We start from the raw sequence: 27664 nt of genomic DNA, 5'->3' as shown, positions 1-27664 counted from the left end.
ATGTCAATATCACTGCCGTATGCCGTATTTCAGGCCATAAGGGCTGTTTTCTCAAATATGAAAAAATCTCAAAAGCAGAACTTTAAATAGTATTTTATGCAACAGGCGTTTAAAGGAGATCAAAAAAGACGAGTGGCGTGGGTAACAATTTGAGGCGAAGCCGAAAATTGTTATTAAGACGCCACGAGTATTTTTTGACTCAGTTAAACACCGGTGCATACAATACTTTTTTTACGACCATGCACTTAGTTTTTAATAGGTTTCTTGAATAACTTTCGTGAAATTCACACTGTTTCCTGTATTTTGACGCAAAGGTTTGCACTGTCAGCTCAGCTGCCCAAAGCCTTCCCGCGCACGCGCGCCGTATCGTTATAAGGCGTTGCCATGGTTACAGAGCCAAACAATGCGTTTTCAATTTTTTCGATACTGCGCGCATGCGCGGAAAGCCGGCGGACACTGGCTTTGGGGAATAGACTTTTATGTAGGGTTTTAAAGATCTTTGCATGACCCTGTAAATGACGAATAATATGTAGTTCGGGAGTAGAAAAAAGACTTTCTAGGAAAATTATTTTGAACTTGATAGGTAGAACAATTTTTAAAAGTTGTACAAAAAAAAAAATCTGAACTAAGTTTGTAACTATATGAAAAGTATTTTTTATCTTAGATTGCATATTTTATATGCATATTATCGTAACGAATTTTCTTTCAAATAAAAAGAGAATTATTAGAATAGGTTGACGGTGTCTACCGTAAACTAGGGTTACATTGACCAATTTGGGAATTTAAACTTCTCTAGCTTCTACATTTAATGGGTATTTTTACCCATTAAATGTAGGAGTTAGAGAAGTATAAATTCCAAAATTGGTCAACGTAACGTAACTAAGGAAGAAAAAAAATGGGACCATCAACTTTTTTAGTCTTTTCCTGCTAAAAATCTAAAAAGGTAACAAAATAAGTGATATCAGGATTATTGTTTTCTGTCACGATGCCTGCACGTATGAAATGTTTCTTTTTAACCCAGTGGTTGACTGGTAGGAATGCCTTAAGGTATTATGTCCACTATTTGTACTTATTTTTTTATGTGCAATAAGGAATAAATAAATAAAATAATGTACGCAGAAAAAAAACGATGTGATCGAACATAAACTGACATCCAACTTTATTTGCAATTATTTCAATATTTATCACAAGAAGCGATCAAATTATCAGCCTCAACAAGTACCGTGACAAAATCAGACAATAATTAACTATGTGTCATTATGGTCAATGTTACCCCATGCAAGTGATCAAAGACACCCCACAGAGTAAATCATTAGTAGTAAATACCTAGTTTGACTTTATGATACAAAATTCAATACAATGGTATAGCTGAACATATTTCTGGCAACCTAATATTCACTGTGAACCTTTTACTTTAATACCCACTACGTTAGTTTAGAAGTTTATTTAAACATGAAAAATAGCGACAAACTATGCTTATATTTTGACATCCGCACTGCCCACGACCATACTTACTTATTCACCGCGTCAGAGCACCATCTAACTATAAAGGTTGGTTAAGGGTTATCATAATATATGTAGATTTCATTACCGACCACTCATAACATATTAAATCCTTATTTTTTGTTAAAATAAATATAATTTGCTCGTGACAGGTCATATTTTGTTCGCAATCCGAAAGAGTCAACCCTTTTCCCTATTCACCCCCATCCCGACCCTATTCACTCCAACGTTAGGGTGAGCGAAAATTACTAAATAAAACGACATATTTTCAAAGACAAACCGAAGTTCACACTGCCGGAAGATTTTTTGTGTAAAAAATTAGCATGGCACATATAAAAAAATTGCTATCGACGTTCAAAAGTCGGTTTTGGCCCTATTCACCATAAATTACGTTAGGTATACCCATTCCGACCCCATGAACCCAAAATCTTCAGAAAACGATGTACTATGTAGCCCAATTTTATTTGGTATTTTGGAGGTAGCTAGTAAAAATAATTTAGTTTAACAATTGTGTGAAAATAGATTCTCATTTGGCCGGTTTTTTTAACCTGGCCTGGTGGCCTAGTGGTAATAACGTTAGCTGCGTAAGCTGAAGGTTCGTTAGCTGCGTAGTCTAACTACGAAGCAATACATTGGCGTATAAATTGCGTCCATATACAGAGAGGTCATTCATAAAAATACCACTTTAAGTAAGTTATATATATTTTATACAATGTGACAAGCATTGACCACACATCCCAATTCACCCCTCTTCCGACCCTAATCAGCCCCTTCGTAAACCTATTCACCCCCTTTGCGACCCGATTCCCCCCATTCCTGATCCCATTCACCCCTCAGGCCGCGGATATTTATTCATCCCGTAAAAATTCCCCAACACAGTTACATCGCTTTCTTCATGAAAACCATTATAAAAATGAAAATATGTCTTATGATTTTCTGTTATACATAAACTTTAGAAGTGTATACACATTCAAAAGGATAATGAACGATTAAAATGAGTAAAAATCCAATAAATTTGAACGTCAACTTTGACAGACATGAAACTGTAAATAAAAATGTGTGGCTTGCACATTTTCACTGTAATTTTAAATATTCACACATTTTTTTTTAGTAACATATTGTGTATAATACTTTTCACTCAACAGATAACTGTTATTGGCCTAAGACTATGTAAAAATACCTATGTAAGTTGAATATTTACGGCTGTTGTCCTAAACACAAATAATAATAATAATAAAAAAACATAATATATTATTTTCCTACTTTGATTGCGGAAAATAGAAGGAATATAATAACATTATATACCCCCGGAACCCTTTTCACCCCAAATTACGGTATTTATTAAATTGTCATTATGTAAAATGTCGGAAACTACGGAACCCTACACTGACGCGCTCTTGGTCGGTTTTTCTTCTAAATGCTATGTAAGAGATAATAAAAAATTACACCTCCCAATTTATAATGTTTTTTTTGCAAAAAAAATATTTATTGCTCTCCGAGACATTTCTAAAAACCCCTGACTCAATGGGGATACGACGTTTCATAACAGAGTTCCTATGATCACCTTTCTGCTCCATCATCAGATTAGCTCCATGATACTATAATATTGCATTGTCACTTGATTTACATATGTGTGCAAAATTTCAGCTCAATTGGAAACCGGAAAGTGGGTCAAATTTAGCTTCTACGTTTTGACTCAAACTAACATAACTAACAAGGTAAGTTGAATAAGAGCTTGTACGTATAAAGGCTTCTGATACTAGATTTGCAATAAGTTTACTTGTCATAATTTAAGAACAGATGAGACAGACATATCCAATGACACAAGTCTATACCGTTTTTGTGAACTGTCAAATCACCTCATACAATTTACGGCTGTAAGGCAACCAGGTAGGGTTTATTATTGCACTTTAATTACATATTAATGATTTCTAGCCCGTAAGATATATATTTGCTTTAACAATGGATAGATATTTATGCGGGTGAGAGTGTAATTTAGGTTTTTATAAAGAATCAAATATTTTTAAGCGACCCGATCAGATATGTATGCGGATAAGGACCCTCCCACATCTACCGTCTTGCGATCGTAGCGTCGGGCCAACTGTATGGCCGCGCTGACGCGGCGTCTTTTTCCATACAGTTGGCCCGACGCTATACGCTCGCGAGACGCTAGAAAGACGATGTTTTTGCCGGTCACGGAGCATCACAAATTGTCGTCATGTATACTTATGGCCCCCTATAGAAAATCAGATATTTTTGCACGGCTGTTCATAGTCATTTATGCTGGTCACCAGCTGGTGTTCCATGAACATTTGGTCTAAGTAGTTGAGTGGAGAAGTGCCATTCAAAACAAGCGCTTTGTAAACAACGATGTATTTAGGTGATTTATAATTATTATTGTTTTCAACTTACGGTTACGTGTTCGCGGTATGCACAAAGCAAATCTTTAATGAAATTGAGTCATTTTTTTATATACACAATTAAATTTGAACCAGAAGCACTATACCTATACCCGCTCGCATTCCCCTTTTTTCTATTCTAAATAAGAATCGATTAATACGTATCTGAATATGTATGAATAAATTAAATTGTAATTGTTTACATACAACCTGTGAAGTTTGGTTGACAAAATTTGACGTAGGTACTGTCATATATATTTTTAAAATGACGTACTGTTAATACCAGCGTAATGAAAATGTATTCCAATGAGTAAAACAAAACATGAAACTTTTTTCAATTTAACCGAACTAGAATGAAATCATTTATACTCATTCGGTTGTGTTCGTTATTTTCTTTAATAATGTGATATATTTTTATTTATTTTTTATGCACAAGCCATGCACCTTTAAATTTTAAATGAGATTGGATCTCCACCTGACATATTTGATTTACCCTATTTATTTTGAGCACAGTTTTACACTGGTATGGTTTTTCGTGTACGTACACCATTTTCTGTCAAAATATTTGTCAAATTTAATTGTCAACGCGGAGCGACCGGCGACACGTCTGCCTCCGATGAGCCGCTCACGGCATCTAATCGAAAGGAGAATTCTGACAGCAATGGCGAATGTATGGAAATTTTACGATAGTTTAAATTTAAGGTAAAATTTCTTTGTTGCCTTTGAGAGGAAAAATATAAAAAACCTCAAAACTTCTAGTCCATTTATCTGGCTTTTAGAATCACTTAATGTTATAACTAAAGTATTGAATTTTTTTAACAAAGTTTACTAAACGGCGACATACGTTTTTTTCATTTTAGGTCAACTTTGCGTGTGTTTATTTATTATACCTTTAATAATTAGAGATTCTGAATAGTCAAAAGTTGTAGACACACTCTTTAAGATAATAACTACATTTATTTTATTCCATTTTATTGAGAAATGTGAGCAGCATTTGTTAAACGCCGAATGCACTTTTCGAGGATTTCGTACGACCCCCTCTTAATTAGATCCAGTATTACGGTGTCTCAGGAGGCTTACGACTAGTGTGCGTAGCCGAATGCACAAACGCTCACGAAACGCTCACGATAATATCTCTTTCGTAGCTATCTATTTCTATCGCTCTTGCGTATTAGCGCGACAGAGCCAGACTATATTTCTGCGGCGTTGAGGTGGCGTTTCGCGTCGGAGAAATGCCATTCGGCTACGGGGCCTGGGACACAGATGGCAATAATTGATTTATTAACCTTCGAGAATAGGATTAAAGCCTCCGCCACACATGTTTTTGATAGCGTAGCGTTAGCGGAGCGCAATGATAGCGGTGCGTCGGACGAACGCTGGCGTTCCGCTCGCAATCCGCGCGCATTCCGCTCGTAATCCGCGCGCATTCCGCTCGCAATCCGCGCTCGTTAGTTCCCGCCGGCGTCCGCTGGGCGCAACGCCAGCGTTCATCCAGCACACCACTATTATTGCGCTCCGCTGACGCTCCGCTAACGCTCCGCCTACGCTCTCAAAACGCGCATGTGCTTTTCACAGTCAACGTCAGAAGTGACTTCTAGGGCTAATAATGCACGGTGTCAATACTGTCAATAGGACAGGGTTCTAGAGTGGCCTATGATTCAAACTGGTTGACCGTACCGTCAACCAATCAATCGTCAATCGGTTATTAAGTGGTGATAGTTGAAGGGATGTTGTTTGACGTAGGCTACGCCACTTCCCTATAATGGGGGGGGGGGGGGGATTTTGTATGGAGCATGCCGTATATTTGGATTTAACGCGAGCGAAGCTGGGTAAAAGCTAGTTATTGAAATAAAACAATCTCAGTTAACTAAAGTGAACTGTAAAGAGATATTATAGCCAACACTGAAAATTCGGCACTAGCACATAGTTTAATCTGTGGTGTCTTAATTGACAGATTAAAGTCGACGAGTAGAAAAAAAACTTATTTTGCACTTCTATTTTGAATAACCACACTATTTTCGGTGCTAAAATCATTTTGTTGTGGCGCTGACATTTTTCACTCGATAAACAAACACGGCCGCCATCCTCGCCATCGCATACGCTGCATACGCAGAACCAGCAGCACCACCAATGGTCAAGAGAGAAATTACACGAAGTGCCCGATATATAGAGCTAGGAATATCGACGAATGCGTTGCTTTAATCGATCTGCCGTGTTGTTTATCAAGCACATCGTGATATGCCTGGGCAACTTTTAGGCATTTCATGATTTGGCGCCGTTTCGGCCGACCGCCGACATTGACACGGATAAAATAAAGCATTCACAAAGGGCTTTGTCAGTAAAATCCCGCAGCGGGAATACAAAATAATATTAATGCCATTATCACGTTCGTTAATTATTATTGAAGATCGCAATGAACCAGGCAGAATTTGATGCACAGTCAACATGTCGGCAAGTAGATTATAATTAGGAATGACAGCTTAAAGATTAACTAGATGGACAAAGACAAGTCTTGTGGCTGTAGGTTATTAGTAAAGATCGTTATCAGCGTGCTGTTTTGGTGGCAGAGTATGGTTGGCAAAAAAAACAAATACACAAGTATTTAAAACATTATATACTTAACAAATTATGAAATATTTACATATTTATAATTACTTATCTAAATTACATTGAATAAATAACTAAAATTTGTTCAACAGATTTGGCTTCGTGCACTACTTTTGAATTGAACTAGGTACTTGAATAACAATTCTAGATAGTCTTATCTAGAGTGCATTTGATTATTTGGATTAAAATAATATACCTACACTTCGCGTAGTGTATTTTTTGTGACATAATTAATGTCATTTACGTACATATATTGTTTTAAAAATATATAGTTGGTCGGATAAGGCTAGAGGTGTAATCCTAAGAAGGTAAGTATTTATTTTGTAGTTAAGAACAAAGTGAATATTTAAATGTAAGTATTTGTTTTTTTTGCCAACCGTACCGTTTGCCACGAAAAGTGCACCTTGATAACGATCTCTAGTTATTAGTAATTTGAAGAGTTATGAAATCTGAAACAATAACAATATCGAATTATATCCCGTTTTTTAACCCCCGACGCAAAAACGACAGGGTGTTATAAGTTTGACGTGTCTGTTTGTCTGTTTGTCTATCTGTCTGTCTGTCTGCCTGTCGGTGTGTGTCTGTCTGTGGCATCGTAGCTCCCGAACGTAGTTCCATTGTGTCAATCCAAATACGCTATTTTAATTTATTATTATTTATATCGACTAATGGCCAGCTTTTTTAGTAAAATACCCCCATGTGCGTCGGCCTGCCGAAGGTACACTGTGTGGGAGTTGTTATTTCGAAAATTTGAAATCTGCGCTCTGCAGGCTTCATTAACGAAAATTAACCCAGCATCTAATTAAGGCAAATGAATTTTAGGACAGATTCCTGAATGTTTTCGGAAGATATAATTATACGTGGAGTTCCGTAAATTTTAATTAATGGTTCACGAAACGAAGCGCTAGTAGATATCTATCTCTAAACAGAGCCAGCGGCGTATCGCTTTCGTTTGGCGTCGGAGAAATGCCATTCGGCTACGGGGCCTGGCGTTCGCTTACTAGCCAAGTAATAAATAATTAACTTTGTGAAACACAAAATTTCAATGTTATACCTAATTTTGAGGAATTGGTCTGGTTACGAGACTGATATAAATGGATGTTTTTTTTATGGGTTAGGAGGCAAACGAGCAGACAGGTCGCCTGATGGTAACCGATCACCGCCGCCCATGGACACCCGAAACACCAGAGGTGTTGGAGGTGCGTTGCCTGCCTTTAAGATGGGTGTACGCTCTTTTCTTGAAGATTTGAAGGTCGTATCGGTCCGGAAATACCGCAGGCGACAATTCATTCCACAGTTTAGCTGTGCGGGGCAGGAAGTTTCTGGAGAAACGCACAGTTGAGACTGCCAGCCATCTAAATGATGGCGATGGAAATGTCATGACGATGTTGCCCTTTAATCAAAAAAAGTTCATTAACTGGAACTTAGCCTTTAGGTACCACGAGTTGGAATAAGTACGTTAGGTACGGAAAATTACATTAACTGTATGGAGAAAGTGAAGATCGTCCCCAATAAAAAATTACAAACATTTTTGTCATGTTAATGATCCTCCCACGCTGGCTGTTATAATGTTATATAACATTGTGTGACAGGGACAGTGAGATGGCATTGACGTAACGCTGTTCCTTTCGCACAATGTTATATAAAATTTATAACAACCAGCGTAGGAACACCATTACGCGGTTATAGAGACGACCGGTCTATCCTAGTGGGTGGTGACCCTGCCTGCTAAGCCGCGGTCCTGGGTTCGAATCCCGGTAAGGGCATTTATTTGTGTGATGAGCACGGGTATTTGTTCCTGTCATGGATGTTTTCTATGTACATAAGTATGTATTTATCTATTAGTATGTATATCGTCGCTTAGCACCCATAGTACTATGACCTTTGCTTAGTTTGGGGCTAGGTTGATCTGTGTAAGGTGTCGTGTCCCCCAATATTTCTATTTCATTTCATTTCTCATAGAGGTTCTTATTTTAAATGTAAATTTTATCGACAATGTAACGTGTGAAATTTTAACAATTTTCTCACCAAGAAGATGCTGGAGTTATTTAAAAAAAACGCATAGTTACAAAACGTATCTGCATTGCGATATAGCGAAGAAATGAGGCCAGCATTCTTGGAACTTTGAGGCTCAAAGACCTATTTTTAAGCTAGGTATTAAGATGTACGCTTAGTTTTAGTTTCAATATGTAAATATTCGTATGTGTTCGGGCCACGGGCGAGTAGCGCAAATGGTCCGGCGTTTAGGTTGCACGGAAATAATAAAGCACCACGTAAATAAATATATTATTTATAATATTTTAAAGAATAGTACGTTACGATACAAGTGCGTAAAAAAGGAAGTTCGAAACGAGTGGCGATAAATTAAAACACGACCGAAGGGAGTGTTTTAAATTGACACGAGTTACGAATTTCCTTTTTGCACGTTAGAATAAGAGCCCACGACCAATATTTTTGTCTCATAGCAATACAGCCAAAACCGCATCAAATCGATAGATACGATTATCCTGAACTCGAAAATACCAATATCAGACATTTTCCGCGTAGCGTTTGATCTGACCGAATTTTCAAAATTGTCAAAGAATTTTACCGAACTGCATCATAGCAATATGTCTGATTTGCAGACTGTAGTTGAATGATAGTTCTGAGATACCGGAAACATATTTTTCAGACGTTAGTGGTGTAGCGCAAACCCGTAAAATCACTTCAAAAAATTAAAAATGAGACAAAAAAAATGTCTCATAGCAATACGTCTGAAAATCTTTTTTATTAGTAAATTTTGGTTATTTGATGCGAACAAAACAATTTTCAGACGGAAATGTGAACGCATTAAATTTTGAGACCGTTTTGAAAATGTTAACAAATTTTACCGATCGGTATCATAGCAATATGTCTGAAAATTGTTGGACATGATAAAATAAGTTGTCCACATGTGCAAAAAATTTATATCAGACAAATTAAGTGTAGCACCTTCTCTATCAGACAACTTTTCGATACTCAGATATCATTTAAAAATCGTATTGAGGCATCTTGAATTCTCTGTTACAAACCAATGAATACGTTGCGACCCTGAATTTATTAGATGATAGTTAACTAAGAATTTACCCGAAACCGTAACATTGAAGTTGAAGGACTGAAATAAATCGCACAAAAGGAAACTGGGATGAAGTTGAAAAAAAAACGGTTTGTTCAAAGTTACAAAATATTCTCGTATTCAATCGCTGTCGGATTCGGAATCGTCGTCTTCGAAATCACTCTCGACGTCGCTCGGGAGATCTTCAACGTCCTCTTCTGTAAAATCATGTAACAGCAAAAGCCATGTAAACTATACCTGTTGTGGATGATGATTTGTCGTCCAAAATAACGTTGCTCAACTCAGGTAGTTGGTTGCCAGAGAACCACGAAAACTGAAATCGTCCCTCGTCTTCATACCATCCATGGGAGTATATGCTACACTTAAAGTGTCTGAAAACAGGTTTTTGGTAATCATGGCAGCAATACGAAAAGTTAAAAAAAAAATTATCCGTATTGCTATGATACAGGTCGGCTAAATTTGTTGACATTTTCAAAAATGCGCTCAGGCTATGTGCTACGCGCAAAATGTCTGAAAACAAACTTTTTCGTAATACAATTATAAAATCTATGTACATTTTCACTATCAGACGTATTGCTATAATACCGACTGCCTTTTTTTTTGACACAGCAGAAATGGCCTCCCACGCAGTTGCTACACTTTCGACCGTTACTACACACCTAGTCGGGTTCAGAATCATACAATCTAACGATTTTATAGGGTTTTTGCCGTATTGCTATGAGACATGGTTTTGGTCGTGGGCTCTAGTACTACGTGTATCGTACGACGTTTTTCAGTACAGATGAGCCTTGAAAGTTTCGACCTGGCATATAATGAACCACTTCTCGCACTAGTGCGTAAAAAAAAAACACCATCTGTAACTTTGTCGAACATAGAAGTGTGGGCGCCTCTGAACAAACAAGAAAGTTTTAGTTTGTTCAATGAAGTGTGCGTTCAATTTTCTCAATTTTATACGTCGAGTTAAGTGTCTTGTTTCAGTTTAGTGTTTCTTCTGGAAATTAAACAGAGCTAACATGGATAACATAAGTTCATAGAAGACTAACATGTAGGGTACAGTCGAGTTCATAAATATGTGTACATTTTTTCACCTTATTGCAATGAGTTAAGGTGAAGAAATGTTATGAACTCGGCTGTACCAAATTACTTCGATTAAGTTTCGTTTATTTTGTTTTTTACTGAATGTTCTCGAACACACAAAAATGTACGAGTATCGGCTGGACTTTTAATACCTATTGTAAAAGTTTCTTATGTAGTTCGGAAGACTTCTATATTTGAATTATGGCGCTCTATCAGTTGGTTATGTGACCTGAATCTCGAGTATAATAATATTTTAACTATAAAACTCCCGTGAGACTCATACATATTTAAAAATATTTTAAGCGGGTTACTCACGTATTAAGTCGATATAGCGTTCGACATGTCGCTATGTTCGATATGTGGGGTGTCGCTACTCTTGAGAAAGGTTCTCGAAATTGAACCGAAACATGTCGAACGCTATATCGACTTAATATTTTTAAATATAATAATATTTCATTAGCTATGAACGAATACAGTATATACCTTAAGCAGATTAGCAATGCTAAGCCGATTAGAAGCCGAACACCGTAAGACTGAGTTCACTGGCTATAAGTAGGTACAAATGACCCGAAGGCTACAGATGAATTGGCTACATTCTTAACTCATTAAGGCCCACTTGCACCAACCACTTAACTCAGGGTTAGGGGGCTGTCAGCTGTTAAATTCCATATAAAATGATGGGTTAACCCTCTGGTTAACCCTCCATTTTTGTTGGAGCAAGCGACCCTAACTGTACTAGCGATTTCTCTCAATTGCTATGTAGCTAAACGGAGCCGTGTTGCGAACAGTGTCTGACCACTGGCTATAAGTATAACTCAAACACAAAGGAATAGGTACAAAGGTACATTCAAACTTACCTCATTGACTCCCCTGACGATAGCTCTCATAGTGGCGTTCCTCGGTCCGTCGACAGTTCTTCCATCATCTGTGGGGCCCCACGACGCACTGTAGATGTGGATCTTGTGAGGCTCGTGGCCCATCGAGTTGGCCTCGATCAGATCCGTCATGTAGGGTTGGTCAAGCATCCGGATTCCTGTGGAAGAATAATTATAGGTATTTAGATCTAAAGTAGACCAGATAGGCTGACTTTAGGGTCACGCCACGCGGACGCCGCGTGGAGCGTTCGGTAGGTGAGCATTTTCAGAATTTGGGACCCCCTAATTAGCGTGAGTTGTTAAAAAAAATTAACTCACTGTCAGTTCTGTGACGATAATTAAGCAAGAAATTTCTATAAAAATATTGTTTTTGTGTTAATTAATCGTAAACTAGAACTTTCCTTTGCTAATCCGCGAATAGATAACGTGCAAGTCAATCAGTGCTAACCTGTTATAATTACTTGCGTATTTTTTACATGCAATTAATTTTCCCACCCTCCCACCGCAAAAATAAAAATAAATACGCAAATAAATATAACAACCCACCACCAAAAATACAAAACTCGACACGTGTTTCGCCTCTCTACGAGGCATCCTCAGGAGCTGATGTTGACGGTCCGAAGTCCCGCAACTGACTTGCATGTAAAAAATACGCAAGTAATTATAACAGGTTAGCACTGATTGACTTGCACGTTATCTATTCGCGGATTAGCAAAGGAAAGTTCTAGTTTACGATTAACATGGATTTCCGCAAAGTAACGCCTGATTCCATCGATTATTTGTGTTAATTACATAAACTTTAAGCGATAATCTACATTCACAATGTGAAAAAAGCAAATTTTTAGACAGATTTTGTTTGCCACCGACGTAGTATAAAAAAAATATATGCTTAATTGTCGTCACAAAACTGACAGTGAGTTAATTTTTCTTAACAACTTACGCTAATTGGGGTGTCCCAAATTCTGAAAATGCCCAGGTACCCATCGAACTAGTGTTTAACTTCAGGGAGCATTTTAGAGTTAGGAAGGCGGGTGGCCGCGCGGACGAGAACATCAACTTTTTACAAATTGGTCGTCCGGATCGCTCCGCGCGGTTGGTCTCGATGACACTAAAACAGCCATTGACGATCGTATATAACATTATAACTTTAAATCTAATTTGTTTTTTATCATGCAGAAACGTCTGCGAGCGATATTACATACTTTTAAATAAAAGGAAAAAATCACACCACCGTGGCAGGACTCGAACCTGCGACCTCTGGCCTTGCCGGGGCCATCCCGCTCCCAACTGCGCCACGGAGGCCTGCTAGATGCGTTGCCTGTTAAGATGTATTCTTACGGGTAGATGTTTGCTATAACGCCATCCTAAGGCGGTTGAGAATTGAGGGAAGGCATGAATAAATTCGCACGCATCCAGCAGGTCTCCGTGGCGCGGTTGGGAGCGTGATGGCCCCGGCAAGGCCAGAGGTCGCAGGTTCGATTCCTGCCGGAGGTGTGAATTTTTCCATTTTTCCTTTAATTTAAAAGTATTTATTAAATCATTGACTTGTATACCTAAATATTACTAGACCAACGCAGACTATGACAGGCTTTAATGTCACCAAGAATAATGGTGCACTAACGTGAACCAAGAATGCAATCTAATGCAAATGCCGACTAATCGCGCGGATAATGCGAAGTCATCGACCAATTGCTTTGTAACATTTTATCAAGGCACCAAAGCATATAAAACGAGAACATTTATGTAGTCGGACGTATCTTTACTCATACTTAATTTTCTACTGTGAAATACATTGCTATACACATAAGATAAATGAAATTAATTAAATTTACATTTAATGATTTATTTATTGCATCAATGTATGAATGTACTACATAAGAAACCTCCAAATATGTATTCATATATTGGGTTGGCACAAAAGTAATGAGACACTTGGTTTACGTTTTATATTTTTTATTATTATTACAATACAAAAAGCTTAGTCGATGATGTAATCACCATTAGCATCTATGACTTCTTGCCAACGATCCGGCAAAGCTTGGATACCTTTCGCCCAGAACTCTGATGGCTGTGCCTCGAAAAAGTTGTTCAACTCCACCTGTACATCATGGAAATCATTGAATTGTTTACCCCGCAAATGACGTTTCAGGGCTCTAAACAAATGAAAGTCTGATGGTGCGAGGTCTGGAGAATAAGGTGGGTGGGGTATCGTCTCCCAGCCCAAGTTCTGCAGCTGTTGGCGAACGGTAGATGCGACATGAGGTCGAGCGTTATCATGTAGTAAAATTACAGTGGCTCGTCTTCGTCGTTTTTTCTTGATAGCAGAAGATAGTTTGGTGAGCTGTGTTGAATATTTGTTAGCGTTTACAGTTTCATTGTGTTCATGAAACAGCATGCCTTGCGAGTCCCAGAAACAACAAAGCAAAACTTTTAAGCGGTTCTTTTGACTCAGCTTCGGTTGAGTTGGTGGCGTTTCTTCTCGAGGCAGCCAAAAAGCACGACGTGTATCGTTCTCATAATAAATCCATGATTCATCTCCCGTAACCAGATCAGTCAAAAACTCTTTACGTCGGGGTCGCAGCAAAAGTGATTGACAGATGGCGACACGGACTGCACGACTGGCGTCGGTAAGGATGTGCGGTACCCATCGAGCCAAAACTTTTCGATACCCAAGCTCATGCAGATGGTATTCCACAGCGTGGTGATTGCAGTTAAGTGCTTCAACTAATTCACGAGTAGTAGCATCAGGATTCGACTATAGTTCGCGGCGTAAATCGTCATCATTGAATGCAGGTGGTCGCCCTGAGCGTGACTGGCTTTCAAGGCTCCTGTTTCCTGATTTAAAACGGTCAAACTATCTGGACACCGTGGCATGGCTTGTACTTCCAGCGCCCAATGCAGTGTTGATATTGTCAGACGCAGCTCGCGCACTGTTAACCTAACAAGTACTCGTATAAGTAAAGTGTTCGAACTTGTCGCTCGTCCATTTTATTTCAATCTAACTAAACCAATCACGAGGGCGGCTTTATATACCCTCACATTAGAAGTACCTAGAATGTTCTACAACATACTAGAATATTATCGAAAACAATTAACTTAAGAAAGGAAATGTATAGAGTTTTGTAGAGTGTGTCATTACTTTTGTGCCAACCCAATAAGTATGTGAAACACGAATTCTAACAGTGTTTTTTTAGAAGCCACATTTTTTCGTTGGTCAATGAAAGATATAAATTTATTTCCAAAACGTGATGACAAATTGAAACGCTTTGCGCCGTACGCTCGGCGATAAATTACAAACCAGAGCGATTTATGAGAGCGTTCATGTAGAAATCTTTTCACGTACGCGTCCTGAAAGGCGAAGTTAAATTCAGTTAAGTACGTATAAATGATTTCATTTGTCGAAGCATTTCAGTAATACTAACTAACTAATATGGCTCTGCGATCCAAAGAGAATCTTGGTCTCCAAAATGAGAGCACGCCACCTATCCCGATCCTGCGCAGCTTCCTGCCAATCATCGGCTTGTAGCTGACACAGATCCGCCATCACACTGTCTTCCCAGCGGTATCTGGGCCGACCCGCCGGGCGGCTACCAGTTGGTCTTCCCAGATACGCTCCAGTAATACAATAAAAAAATAACATTATACTCATAACATAACAGCAGCAACTTAAATGCCATAAGAAAATTTCATATTTAATAATGTAACATCGTATTTATTACACACGTGACGGGGTGACCTATAAGGAGATCATGGCGTTAGCCCGGAGTGCTAAAGACGCGGCGTTCGAAGTCGGCCTTCACCACTGGTGGTGTCCGGATTTTTCTTTAATATGTGGCATCTTATTTCGAATTTTAATTTATACATAGTAGTTTGACTACTTAAAAACACAAATCAAAATATTTGTTAAAATAATTTGATTTGTTCCCTTAGTTCCGTATCGTACTTATTGTTTTTATCACAGTCACAATTATAATTAGGGTGGCCCTTATAATTTGTTTTTGTGTTTATTATAAATAGTACATTACATCAGAGGCCGGGAAAATGAGGATTTCCGGCCAAGTGGGTATATACGGCCGAGCGAGCGTGCGAGCGAGGCCGGATAGGGATACGAGGCCGGGAATCCGTTTTCACGCCTAAGCATGTATAGTGCTTTTCTCAAACATACAATGAAATAAAAAAAATGCTCTTAAAGACAATATTTTATAAAAAAAAGTTACTTGGCAGGCCTAGGCCTAAAAAATAATATGAAATCCCTTTACAGTCCTCTCGAGTTGTTGCGCCCAAAAAGCGATACTTCCCAGCCCATTTTAAGGAACGTAAAGACAATATTTCATTGCATGTTTGAGAAAAAACATTTTTTAGTAAGTAGGTATTTAACTGAATTAAATACTATTTTGTAGAAATATTATTTATTAACCAGATGCAGAATTGGAGAACATTTTAATAAGCCTATACGAGTAGCCCCGCATACAAACTATCAATGTCATCTCTTGCTCGTGTGTGTAGCTGCAAAAGTGCATGGCGAATCTATCAATTAATTCATTCATAATTTCTCCATGCAATTTTGCAGCTCACTGTATCAACTTCACAATTTAAATCCTCAAACACAGAGCAATTTCCCTCGCCTCAATCGTTGAAAATAGCTACGTGTAGCCAAATAGCTATTTGTGGCCAAACAGCTATGTGCGGGCATACACAGCTATAACATCGCCTCAATTGCACACAGCGCGCCGCAAAGCCTTCCATCACACTCAAATCACCAATACAATTTCCTGGAAACACGACGCTTATATTTGCTTAAGCGACAAACACCTGAGCCTGTAGCCAAGAACACATTGTAGTTATATCTCTACTGTATTGGTGCGACAGAGGCAGACGTATCATTCATCACCGAGCGGCAACGATTTTACTCTTGGCTACAGGCCCCTGCCTGCGTAGCCGAATGGCAATCGGCGACGCTAGACGCCGACAGAATGTAGTCTGGCTCTGTCGCACCAATACGCAAGGGCGATAGAAATAGATAGCTGGGCCATTCATAGTTGTCCTGTCCACCCCACTTTTTTTGTAACATGGGTATTTTTTACGCGATTCCTGGTAGGAAAAAAAAATGTCCCAAGATTTTCATACATTTTTCAAACCTTCCATTTCGTTACCGCCATACAAAATGTAAGAAAAAATGGTAACGGAATGAGAAACCTTGGGACTCTTTTTTCACCTATTAGGATAACCCTGGGACACTTTTTTCACCTACTAGGATTGAAAGAGCTCGCGATTCTGAGTGGAAAAATTTCCAAATCCAAAAAAAGTGGGGTGAACAACTTTAAAAAAAATGGCCCCTATACGAAACAGATACGTAAGCGTTTGTGCATTTGGCTACGTATCCTGAGCCGATATACATAGATCGTGTGATTCATGATGACGCTCGTCTTGAATCGTATTTTCATGATCCTATAGGCCTAGCACATGATTGCCGCGAGAGTATGTCGCCGCGAGATAGATAACACGTTTTCTTCTAACTGTATTAATGATATAAGGACGGGTAGTCTATCTCGCGGCGACATATTCTCGTGGCAATCATGTGCTAACCCTGCTAAATGTTAGATTTGTCAAATCTGCGCGACATCGTGAATGACACGAACATGTTGCAGCCGTTTATTGTCGCCTTTAATAAGCACATGCGTGGAGTGTCGCGTGCGTGCAAACTGACCTAATTTTCGTAATTTTAATCGATTTTTTCTCTGCGAAAACGTTGCGAAGTTTGGTAAAAGAGGTCAGCGATTAATATTACTTATCGCTGTTATTGCCATCTCCATTTTGACGTGGTTACTCGTGCGCGATTAAAGTCTATAAGGGCTTATTGATCCCGAAGATAAAAAGTTACTAAGCTTTGAAATAAAACTATGGTGGTGGATTATATCGCGTATAATGAATTTACAATTCATCCCGACGTTCCGAACACTTTACAGCGTTCGTGGTCAACGGATGACTGTACTTTATTTCATGAGTAACCAACGCGGTAACCGAAGACAATATTATTTTCCCCTCACTAGCTCAGAAACACGTGTTTTGTCCTTTAATACTAGTGGGTAAAGTAATTTGACCTTGAATAAAGTCAAATTAACTGCTTTATAATTGATAAAAGTAGGTGAATCTAGTAATAAAGATGATTTACTACCTGTGGAACTACTGGAAGCAGTGATAAACGCATTTTTTGCGTTGTAGTTTCCTCGCTATAGTGAGGGGAACAGTTTTGTGTTACACTCAGTGCAAATGTATTTTACTTCTCGTGTGTTAAAAAACTCGCAAGTTCTGGATTCATTCTCGAACCACTCGCTTCGCTCGTGGTTCAACTATAGAATCCTTTCAATTGCTCGTTTTTCAATTCCACACTCGGCGTTAAAATACAATTTTGCCCCCTTGTATAACAAATAACTATTACTAAGGCCCGGTTGCATGAAACCGTCTGTCAAAGTTAAAGCGTTCGTTCGTTAAATTTTATTGTATGGGAAGTTCCATAGACATGTTCTGCGTGACGATGATGTGTCTGTCAAATGTGGTTGATACAACTGGCCCTAAGCTTTGGTTTAAAAACTGCCTAAGGGCTGTTTTAGACGGTAAGAAATCTCACATGCAAGTTTAATCACAATAAGGCATTTCATTACTCGAATGAATGGGGTATAATGGTGTTCCTACACTGGTTGTTATAAATGTTATATAACATATTGTGACAGGGACAGCGCGATGGCACATTGCAAATTTTTGTCATTGGGGGTCACAGGGGATGAAGGCCCCACCAACCTCCAAAAGGTCGTGCCAGAATGATGTTTTGGCAAATGAGAATGTTTCAAAAAATATGGGGTAGGTTACGTTACGTCACCTAACGCGCAAGTACCTAATTTGCTCCAATAATTCCAGTATATACTCGTATAATTAATGTTAACGTAACTTCTAACTAACTTAAATCCCTTTAATTTTATTAGATTCACTGTAACTTTCACCTAACTCCAGCTAACCGCACCGTATCCACGAGCAAATTAAAACCGTCCTTGATAATAAATGTTCCATGGGGCTTGGTCCATGAACCAAGTTTGCTACGGAACAGTAGCTGCCTGATTCGAATGTTACTTATTAGTTTATATATATGAACTTAGATCTAATCTAGATAGAGTCAAAAGAGACAATGTTTGAAAGAACGACATTTTTCATACTGAATAATCCAATCCATATCGTAATTAGAACTCATTTTCAACTGGCCGTTGAAACTCTAGGTCCATAGGACGATGACGAGGATGACGACCGTTCTGGCTCAGTCGGTAGTGACCCTGCCTGCTAAGAGACACACACTAATGAGCACAGATATTTGTTCCTGAGTCATGGATGTTTTCTATGTATAGAAGTATGTATTTATCTATTTAAGTACATATGTATATCGTCGCTTAGCATTTCCATTTCATAAGTTTAAATTTCCTATATTTCTTGTGAAACTTTTATGAAATTTCCAAGAACCTTCCAATTTTTCAAATTTGCAACTTGCACATTAGTAGGAGAATTCATTTTACGACGTATCAGCATTGCGGCAGTGAGGAAATACCTCCAGCATCCTTGGTACAACTTCTCCATGCCTAATTTAGCCAAGAATGAAGCTAGATATTAAGGTATGCTTGGTTTAAATAAGTACCTATATATTTTAAAATAGAAAACAAGTTTCCGCAATCCCGCTTAAATAACTTTTTGACGTACACATATTAAAACCAGGCCGCGACTCCGACCAGCAACAGATATATTGTGATATAACCCTCTGACATTTTGGAGAACTGAACAAACATTAAACAGGCTGAATGGGACCTTATCAGCGGTTATCGCGCCCAAGCGAGCCCATCTGTCTAAATCATGACGCTTCCATTGTATTGTTTATTTCCCGTAGGCTTTTTATAGGTCATATCAAACAATGTGAAAACACAAAGCAATACAGAGTCATCATCTTCCTCCGTGCGTTATCCCGGCATTTGCCACGGCTCATGGGAGCCTGGGGCCCGCTTTTGACAACTAATCCCAAGATTGGGCATAGGCACTAGTTTTACGGAAGCGACTGCCATCTGACCTTCCAACCCAAATTGTAAACTAAGTCTTATTGGGATTAGTCCGGTTTTCTCACGCTGTTTTGCTTCACCAAAAAGCGACTAGCAAATATAAAATTACATTTCGCACATAAGTTCAGAAGAACTCATTGGTAGTCGCACGCTCTTACCGCTAGGCCACCAGCTCTTTTTTAGAAAGCAATACAGAGTCAAGGTTGAAAAACCGTTGAGAAAAAGATCAGCTCTCAAAATGTCATAAAAGTTAAAAGATTCTGTAAGAAGATTCTGCTAAAAGATTCTTATAGATATTCCGATTTTCCTATTTTAGTCTCATAAAACACTGAAAAAATTTATCCCGCTTATAACGCAGTGTATAAATTTTAAATAACTTACTCTGCTATGTCTACAAAACATACACGAAAAACTTCGAAAGTGTATTATAATATAACCCATCAAATTTAACTGAACTGACTGATATATCGTAAACACTACTTAAATATACGTACGTGAAATGAATGACAAAAATAAATACAAGCTCAAGCTGTAGGTAGGTGATTAATACTACCTACTCTAGGCACTGGTCCCACCGCGAGCTAGTAAACTATGAGCTATCGGCTATAAAAACGAACAAATACCTATACGAGAATTCTAATGAAATCTACAACGACGCCAACAAAGTCTCAACTTACTCTGAAGCAGAATTGTAGATATGTAACTGTCAGAGTTCACACTATGTGGGTACCAACTTGCCAATACATTGTAAGCTAAGATCTCATATTATAGTTTATACTTAGCTAACACGTGTAAACACATCTATTCTGAGATTCGCATGAAAAGAGAATGGAGTACTCGTATAGAGGACAACTAACCGCAAATTTTGGAACTTTGAGGGTTTGAGTTTTGACATTCGACCCAAATACCTAATATGTTGTTTAAAATATCAGTGTCACCCTTAACTGAAGGTGTCTCGCCATCTAAATTAGCATTTTTTTATGTGTCCCACTGCGGGGCAAAGGCCTCTCCCCGTGATTTCCACAGCTCTCGTTGGTGTGTTATTTCTGGTCAATTAACCCCTCAAACGCCTTGTTCCAGATCTGTCCCAGACAATTTAAACTGTAATTAACAGATTGTACTTAGGTTATTAATTCAGTAACAAATTTTTGACAACGGCGTTCCAGGGGTTAGTCATGAAGGACCTGCCACGTCCGCGCTTTTTTCTTTGACTTTGTTTATTTTATACGAAGTAAGATATCTTTCCTTATTAATATTGCGTATGTTTTCTTAGACTTTATTTATTTTGTACAAAGTTAAATATCTTTACTCATTATTATTAACCAAAAATACATTGAATAGACTAAGCTTCCATGGATTCCTTTGATTTATGAGCAGCCCGGACTTAGCAAGATAAATAACCCGGCAAGGGGTCAAACGGATTATGTATACGAAGGTCAAGGTCTCAAGGTCCTCGTCCTTACAAGGAAATAATCCAGAAGCCTAGCCGAAGTGGCAATAGTTGACGCTACGTAGCGATCGAAACGTAGTCTAGCTCTGTCACGCGACTATAGAAGACAGAGAGAGCTAGCTACAATACACTTACGAAACATAAGCGATTGCAATTTTGGCTAGTTACCCAGGAGTTTGAGGATAGCCCACGCAAAACCAATGAAATAAGGCTATTGTCATATTATTATCACTGACCGGCTGAATTAAGAATACAAAAGGGTGAAATCCCCCATTAGTTTATAGATGCTATGTTGGGTAACTTAAAGGGGTCTTTAGTTACTTCAAATTAGAGATGGGCCGAATATTCGGTATTCGGCATATTCGGCAAGTTTTTCAATGTTCGTATTCGGCCGAATAATTCGGTTGCATTGCTGAATATTTACCGAATAAACAAAGTACTAATGAAGATCTTATGTATTCCATTGGATAATAAGCTCCTATTTTAGTAGCTTTCTAAGGAACTACTAAAAAGAGATAATAGGCTAGTTTCCTACTAGTCAAATCAGTTTCTTTTTAAGAACTGTCAAAACGATTTGCTAATATGGAATTACTATGAAATACTGAGGTGTGACATCACGGTCAATTTATTTACTTTATATTAGATAGATTATATTAAGTCAAAGAGAAAGCTCTTTGACTTAATAAATATAAATTATGTTTAAACATAACTACTGTCCATATTTTTCTTCTAATTATGTGGTGCTTTATTTCGTGCACTGCATAAAATATTTTTAAGTATAGGAAACTAGCCTATTGCCCATGCGTCAAAATATAAATACAAAGTTGAAAAAACCGTAGTTTAAGAGTTGAGAAGAGTTCAGAGTTGTTTTAACTAAGTTTTAATTTTCCACTAAATCATAAGAATATAGTACTTAATTGTAATAACATACGAGTATGTATTATTATGTAACCATTATCAATCATTTAATAGTTTTAATCTCAACAACCGCTTTAAAAAATTGGCGTAACCGAATATTCGGCCGAATGTCCGGTTCGGTAAGAGCTGAACCGAATGTTCGGCCGAATATTCGTATTCGGCAAAGTCCATATTCGGCCCATCTCTACTTCAAATGTTTTTAACAGTACTCGGAACGCTATTTTTAGACAACTTAAATTCTCGAGGGATGAGCAAACAGATACCTCCATCTTTGCGAAGCGGGAGTTTTGTTTCGTAACGATCCCGATGTCAGTCGCAGAAAAAAAAATATTCTCAGAAATGTAGGTAATTAAATGTCTCTAATCGGAACGAAGGTAGAAAATTGTAATAGTGGCGCCCAACGTGGGGCGTAAGTTACCCGAATCACCTAAAAATAGATATACCTAACCTGTACTTGGTGTGATTGGTAAATAATGAAAATACCTAACGTCAATGGTTACCTGAATCAACGGAGAATAGTTATTTGTTTTACAAGGGGACAAAGTAGTTGTTTAACCGCACGTGCCAATTTTGATACCAGAGCAAGCGAAAGATTCCAATATTGAACCGCGAGCGTAGCGAGTGATTCAAAAAGTGGAATCTTGAGCGTTGCGAGGGTATCAAGGCGCGAAGGTTAACAAACTTTGCCGCCGAGTGAAACACAAAATTTTTCACCACACCAACAAGAACAAAATACTGACTATAAAACATCAAAATAAATGAAATCCATAAATTTATTCAATATTTATGATTCAAAATCTTCATTTATAGGTAAAATCTAGCAGCCAGATTAAGACATCGAGTTAAAATTTGTATGAAATTACTTTGCCCCCTTGTGGATAAAATGCAATTTTGCTATCTGTTTTCGAATAGCAAAGAAAGCCTTTACCAGTTGGTGTGGTGAAAATATCTTTGACTGGTAACAATTGTCGACGAGTTGAAAATAGAGCCTTTTAGTAACATCAAAGGTATCCCTTTCAGTGTGCGACATTATTTTCTATTTCGTTGTTGACTATGTTCATTGTTATTTTTTATTGTTGACGCTAGACGGCTTTCGAAACGCAGTTTGGCTCTGTCGCGCCAATACAGAAAAGCGATAGAACGATAACAATAGCGTTTATGCGTTTGGTTACGCACCCTGTGGAGTCGGATATCCATCCTAATATTATAAATGGGAAAGTGTGTGTGTCTGTTTGTTTGTCCGTCTTTTTAAAGTGGAGACAGTTGAAGGGATGGAGAGTAACATAAGCTACTTTTTGTCTCTTTCTAACGCGAGCGAAGCCGCGGGCAAAATCTAGTAATTATATAAACGTCTCTTGATTGCGGAACAGTAAAGGCAAAATCTTTTGTGAAAATGTATTATATTTAATGATACGTCTTATTTGAACAAGTCACATAATTGATAAATGAATGTACGATATTTTTACTCTTGTTATAAAATTGGTGAAGTATATTTAGTGAAGATTAGGATCATCAGATAAAATAATCATTGGAAGCAATGATTTTTTAATAGATACATGATTGAAAAATGTATTGAAGTAGTTACCTTCACGATAATAACACCTTTTCAAAACCACGTGTATTTTAAGTTCTAAATGGTCATAAAAGAAACATCGTAGGTAATGAAAACAAAACTTGCTAATATATTCTGTAAATGAACTAGGTTCTTAGCTACTACCGTCAAATACTGCAACATTGTCTACCATGTCTAACATTGCCTGGCTCAAAAATAGTGAAATATTGCCGGAAAGCCGTTTATATTAACTTAATAAGCTATTTATAATGGCGGTCACTGTCCTATCAATCGGTGGTCTATTTTGATTAGAACTACCATTTTAGACTCAGGCAATGTTGGGCAGGGTGGGCAGTACTTAATAAGACTTTTAAGATTCCCACACAACCACAACGTAAAAGAAAAAGATAATATTCTTAACAAGACAGCTATTGAAAGAAATTCTGTAATTCTACACGAACGATATAATAATTATGCAAATGTGGCAATGAAAAGTTTTGAATGACGCGGAATTGAACACAAGGAAGTTATTTTCATTTTAGATTGGGGAACGACATTTTTGACATGTTTTATCCTTGTAAAATATTCGAGAACATTTCAAACTTATGAAGGTTTATGTTATTTTATGATAATTAGATAACCTAACCACAAAATTAAAATTAAAAAAAAAACGACTTAGTGGACCGATTTCCATGAAACATGGCTAAGAACACTCCCGACTAACTCAGCTTTCAAACAAAAAAAAAACTAAATCTAAATCGGTTCATCCGTTCGGGAGCTACGATGCCACAGACAGACACACACACAGACAGACAAACAGAGAGACAGACAGACAGATAGACAGACAAACAGACATACAGACACGTCAAACATATAGCACCACGTCGTTTTTGCGTCGGGGGTTAAAATTGCGAATAAGTGTAAATTGGAAGAATGACATTGGAACAATGAATCCTACTAGCTGGCTTTATAAAATGCTCTTACAACCTCGCTACTAAGTACCTTGTAACTATCGAAGTATATAATGCTTGGGACGCAGGATATTAGGAGTTTTAAGTATTATATTCATGGTTAAAATGTCCACTATTCAATAAAAACAATCTCTTTACTTTTCTACTATACGAGAATATCGACGAGGTAGGCCCAAATGGTGATGGAATGATATGAACAACTTCTTAAATAATTTATTATAGGCGGGAGGGAACACCAAATTGGGAATCAAGGAGAACGGCAATTACCTAGCAATGAGACACTCCAATAGGCTAGGAAACAGGAACCTAACCTCGATTGAAAAGTAAAACCAAAGAGGATTGAGTATTATAAAGAGTTACTGTCAAAGTAAAATGTGTAATCACAGTGCAGAGACTGCCATCTCTCGACACAGGCTTAAAACTTTTGAACCTCAGTTTTGACAATTTGGCCCATATTCTTAGATCTTAAAATGTCAAATATTTTTATTAGCGCCATCTAGCCGAGCGTTCCCCAAAGGTGTAACGCCATCTTGGCCACCGTACCTTTTTCATTATGGTTTTGAGGTACGTTTTTTTCTTAGACTTTATCCGTCTATACGGAGTTACATATCGTCACTACTTTTAAAAAATCTCGTATCTCACGCTGTTCCTCAAAGTTAAAACGCAGTAAGTCTATATGCATTCCATACATACTTACTACAATTTTCTTTTCATTGACAGACGAAGATACAAGTTTTTTTTAAAGTATATAGTGACGATATGTCTTTGGTAAAACGAACGGCAAGGCTCCAAACTAAAACAAAGAAACATTCCAAAAAAGCTCTTGTACCGAGATCTCATCTAAAACATGACCGATTTGTGGAGACAAAGAGTCGTAGTAACGTTCAGTGACATGGGCCGAGACCAACGTGCGTGCCAATCACGCGGCCCAGCGGAGCGGGATTAATGTGTGGTAATCCGGCCCTAATCACTAGGGAATAAGACGATTTTGAGTGAGCATCAGATTCAGGTGGTCATTACAACGTTCACAGGACACTGGTTCAGTTTCTATTAGTTTTAGACGCAATTACTTTCTTTAAGAAAATAAAAGTCAAAAACTTTGTACCTAAGTCGCTCCTTACTCTGAATATCTTGTTGTTGTTGTTGTTGTTGTTGAATATCCTAAGGCACCCCATAGGTGCATAGGGCCTCCACAAGATCCTTCCACGCCTTCCTATCTTGAGCCACCGCCTTGGCCTCGTTCCAGCTCAGTCCATATTCCCTCAGCTCGTTCTCAACGCTCCGCCTCCAGGGTTCTTAGCCGAATGGCACAAACGCTCACGAAACGAAACGCTAGTAGATATCTATCTCTATCGCTCGTGCGTATTGGCACGACAGACTAACTAGCGCGGCGTTTCGTTTTCGTTTGGCGTCGGAGAAATGCCATTCGGCTACGCACGCAGGTGTGTACGGGGCGTTTGCGGGCTCGCTTCCCTCCTTGAGGCCGCCACTCAAACGCGATACTGGCGCTGTTGGTAGCTCCTCTTCGAAGGGTATGACCGATCCATCTCCATTTTCGCAGCGCCACTTCCTGGGCGATCGGAGGTTGTCGGCACATACTCCACAGATCCTCATTTTTCTGAATATTTTACTTTGCAATAAATGTTATGTTTAAGCTAAGTAAAAAATCTTGTTAGCGTTTTTACGATAAGAATGATCGACCTACCCTAAAATGGTATCGTAAAAACGAATTAACTGAAACCATAATTAATTAAAAATAGGTTCAAATTAAAATCACCCGGCGGCTTGTCCGCTCTCTTCTCCAGTATTTATGTGCTCTGAGAGTGCGACAAATGGTCAACACATCGAACACAAGTACTTGCAGTCAAACTGTTCAAACAGTTTTGCAGGGAACGATCAAGACACTAGGTATATTATGTTTTAATAATTCAAATAATTAAATAAATGATGGCGGTGGTCTTGGACACAGCGCGGATAGTCCGGCGGTTCCTCTCTCTGCAGCCCTAACCACCGGCAGCTTGGGCCCTGCCCAGCTGCTGGCGGCACCCTACATATAGGTTAGGTTTTTTATAATGTGTTTATATTGGTAACTTACAAAGTTTATTTTTAACAAGCAGAAACGTCTGCTAACGATTCTAAACATTTTTATATTAAAGGAAAAAATGGAAAAATTTACGCTTCCGGCGGGACTTGAACCCGCATCATTTGCAATCCGTGCAAGACTCTTAACCAATTGAGCTACGGAAGCCACGCCGGACATCGCAAATCTTTCCATGCCTTTCCTTATGTACACACGTCTTGGGGTGACGTCTAGCGCCATCTACCGACAGACTATTACATCTTGTAACGGCACTGGAGTCTCAAGTTATATTGAGAATTCACCAGTAACAATGTGCTAACCCATACTAAATTTATTTTTAACAAGCAGAAACGTCTGCTAACGATTCTAAACATTTTTATATTAAAGGAAAAAATGGAAATTTTTCCTTTAATATAAAAAACTTACAAAGTGTTTTTGTATTTTACTTTTATATTCATATTGTAAAAACCCTAGCCTAAGATTAAAGATAAATAAACGAAATAAATAATAATGATAGGCCTTGCTTGATGAGTTAGAGGAGCCCCTTGAGCAGAATTTTACCTAATATCAACCATTCATCTCGAAAACAGTTTGTTCCATCAGTCCAGCTTAATTTTCTGCAACCGATCTCTAATTTATTCTAAAAGGACCGCTTTATCACAAAAAGAGCCATTTCAAATTCAATTCCAGTGGTCTCATCGGAATGGATTATTCAAAGAAAACTTCTGAGCAATCGTGGTTGGAATGTAGGAGGTGAATTAGCAATCAACTTGATCAGTGTTTAATCTCTATAAGGTCGGGCCTGTTTGAGCTCGGTAATCAATAACCGTGATGAGCAGGCATCGGACAAAAAGTGCCTATGACGTCAAACCACTTATAGGATGATTTTAAATAGTATCTATGATTTTCATAAACAATTATCACTTATCTGTTTATCAACCTCGTTATTAAACGATATCGCCACTTGAAATGAGTAAGTACGTACGTTACGTTTTTTACTAATCTTACCTACTGTTCCCACCTTACCTTCAGTTTTAAACCTATTTAT

The 27664-nt window shown here is 38.2% G+C and overlaps 1 protein-coding gene across 1 annotated transcript in view; it reads right to left on the bottom strand.

The window, feature by feature from the left end:
- The window catches only part of LOC125232347 (neuroendocrine convertase 2), a 177082-nt gene that overhangs the window by 38888 nt on the left and 110530 nt on the right, over window positions 1–27664 (bottom strand). Inside the window, exon 7 of the mRNA XM_048137975.1 lies at window positions 11538–11713. Within this exon, the coding sequence (XP_047993932.1) occupies window positions 11538–11713 (176 nt within the window). The remainder of the gene's footprint in view (window positions 1–11537; window positions 11714–27664) is intronic.

This window comes from Leguminivora glycinivorella, chromosome 13, assembly GCF_023078275.1.
Source record: "Leguminivora glycinivorella isolate SPB_JAAS2020 chromosome 13, LegGlyc_1.1, whole genome shotgun sequence".
Taxonomy (NCBI): Eukaryota; Metazoa; Arthropoda; class Insecta; order Lepidoptera; family Tortricidae; genus Leguminivora; species Leguminivora glycinivorella.
This window is presented reverse-complemented; position numbering and strand designations above follow the sequence as displayed.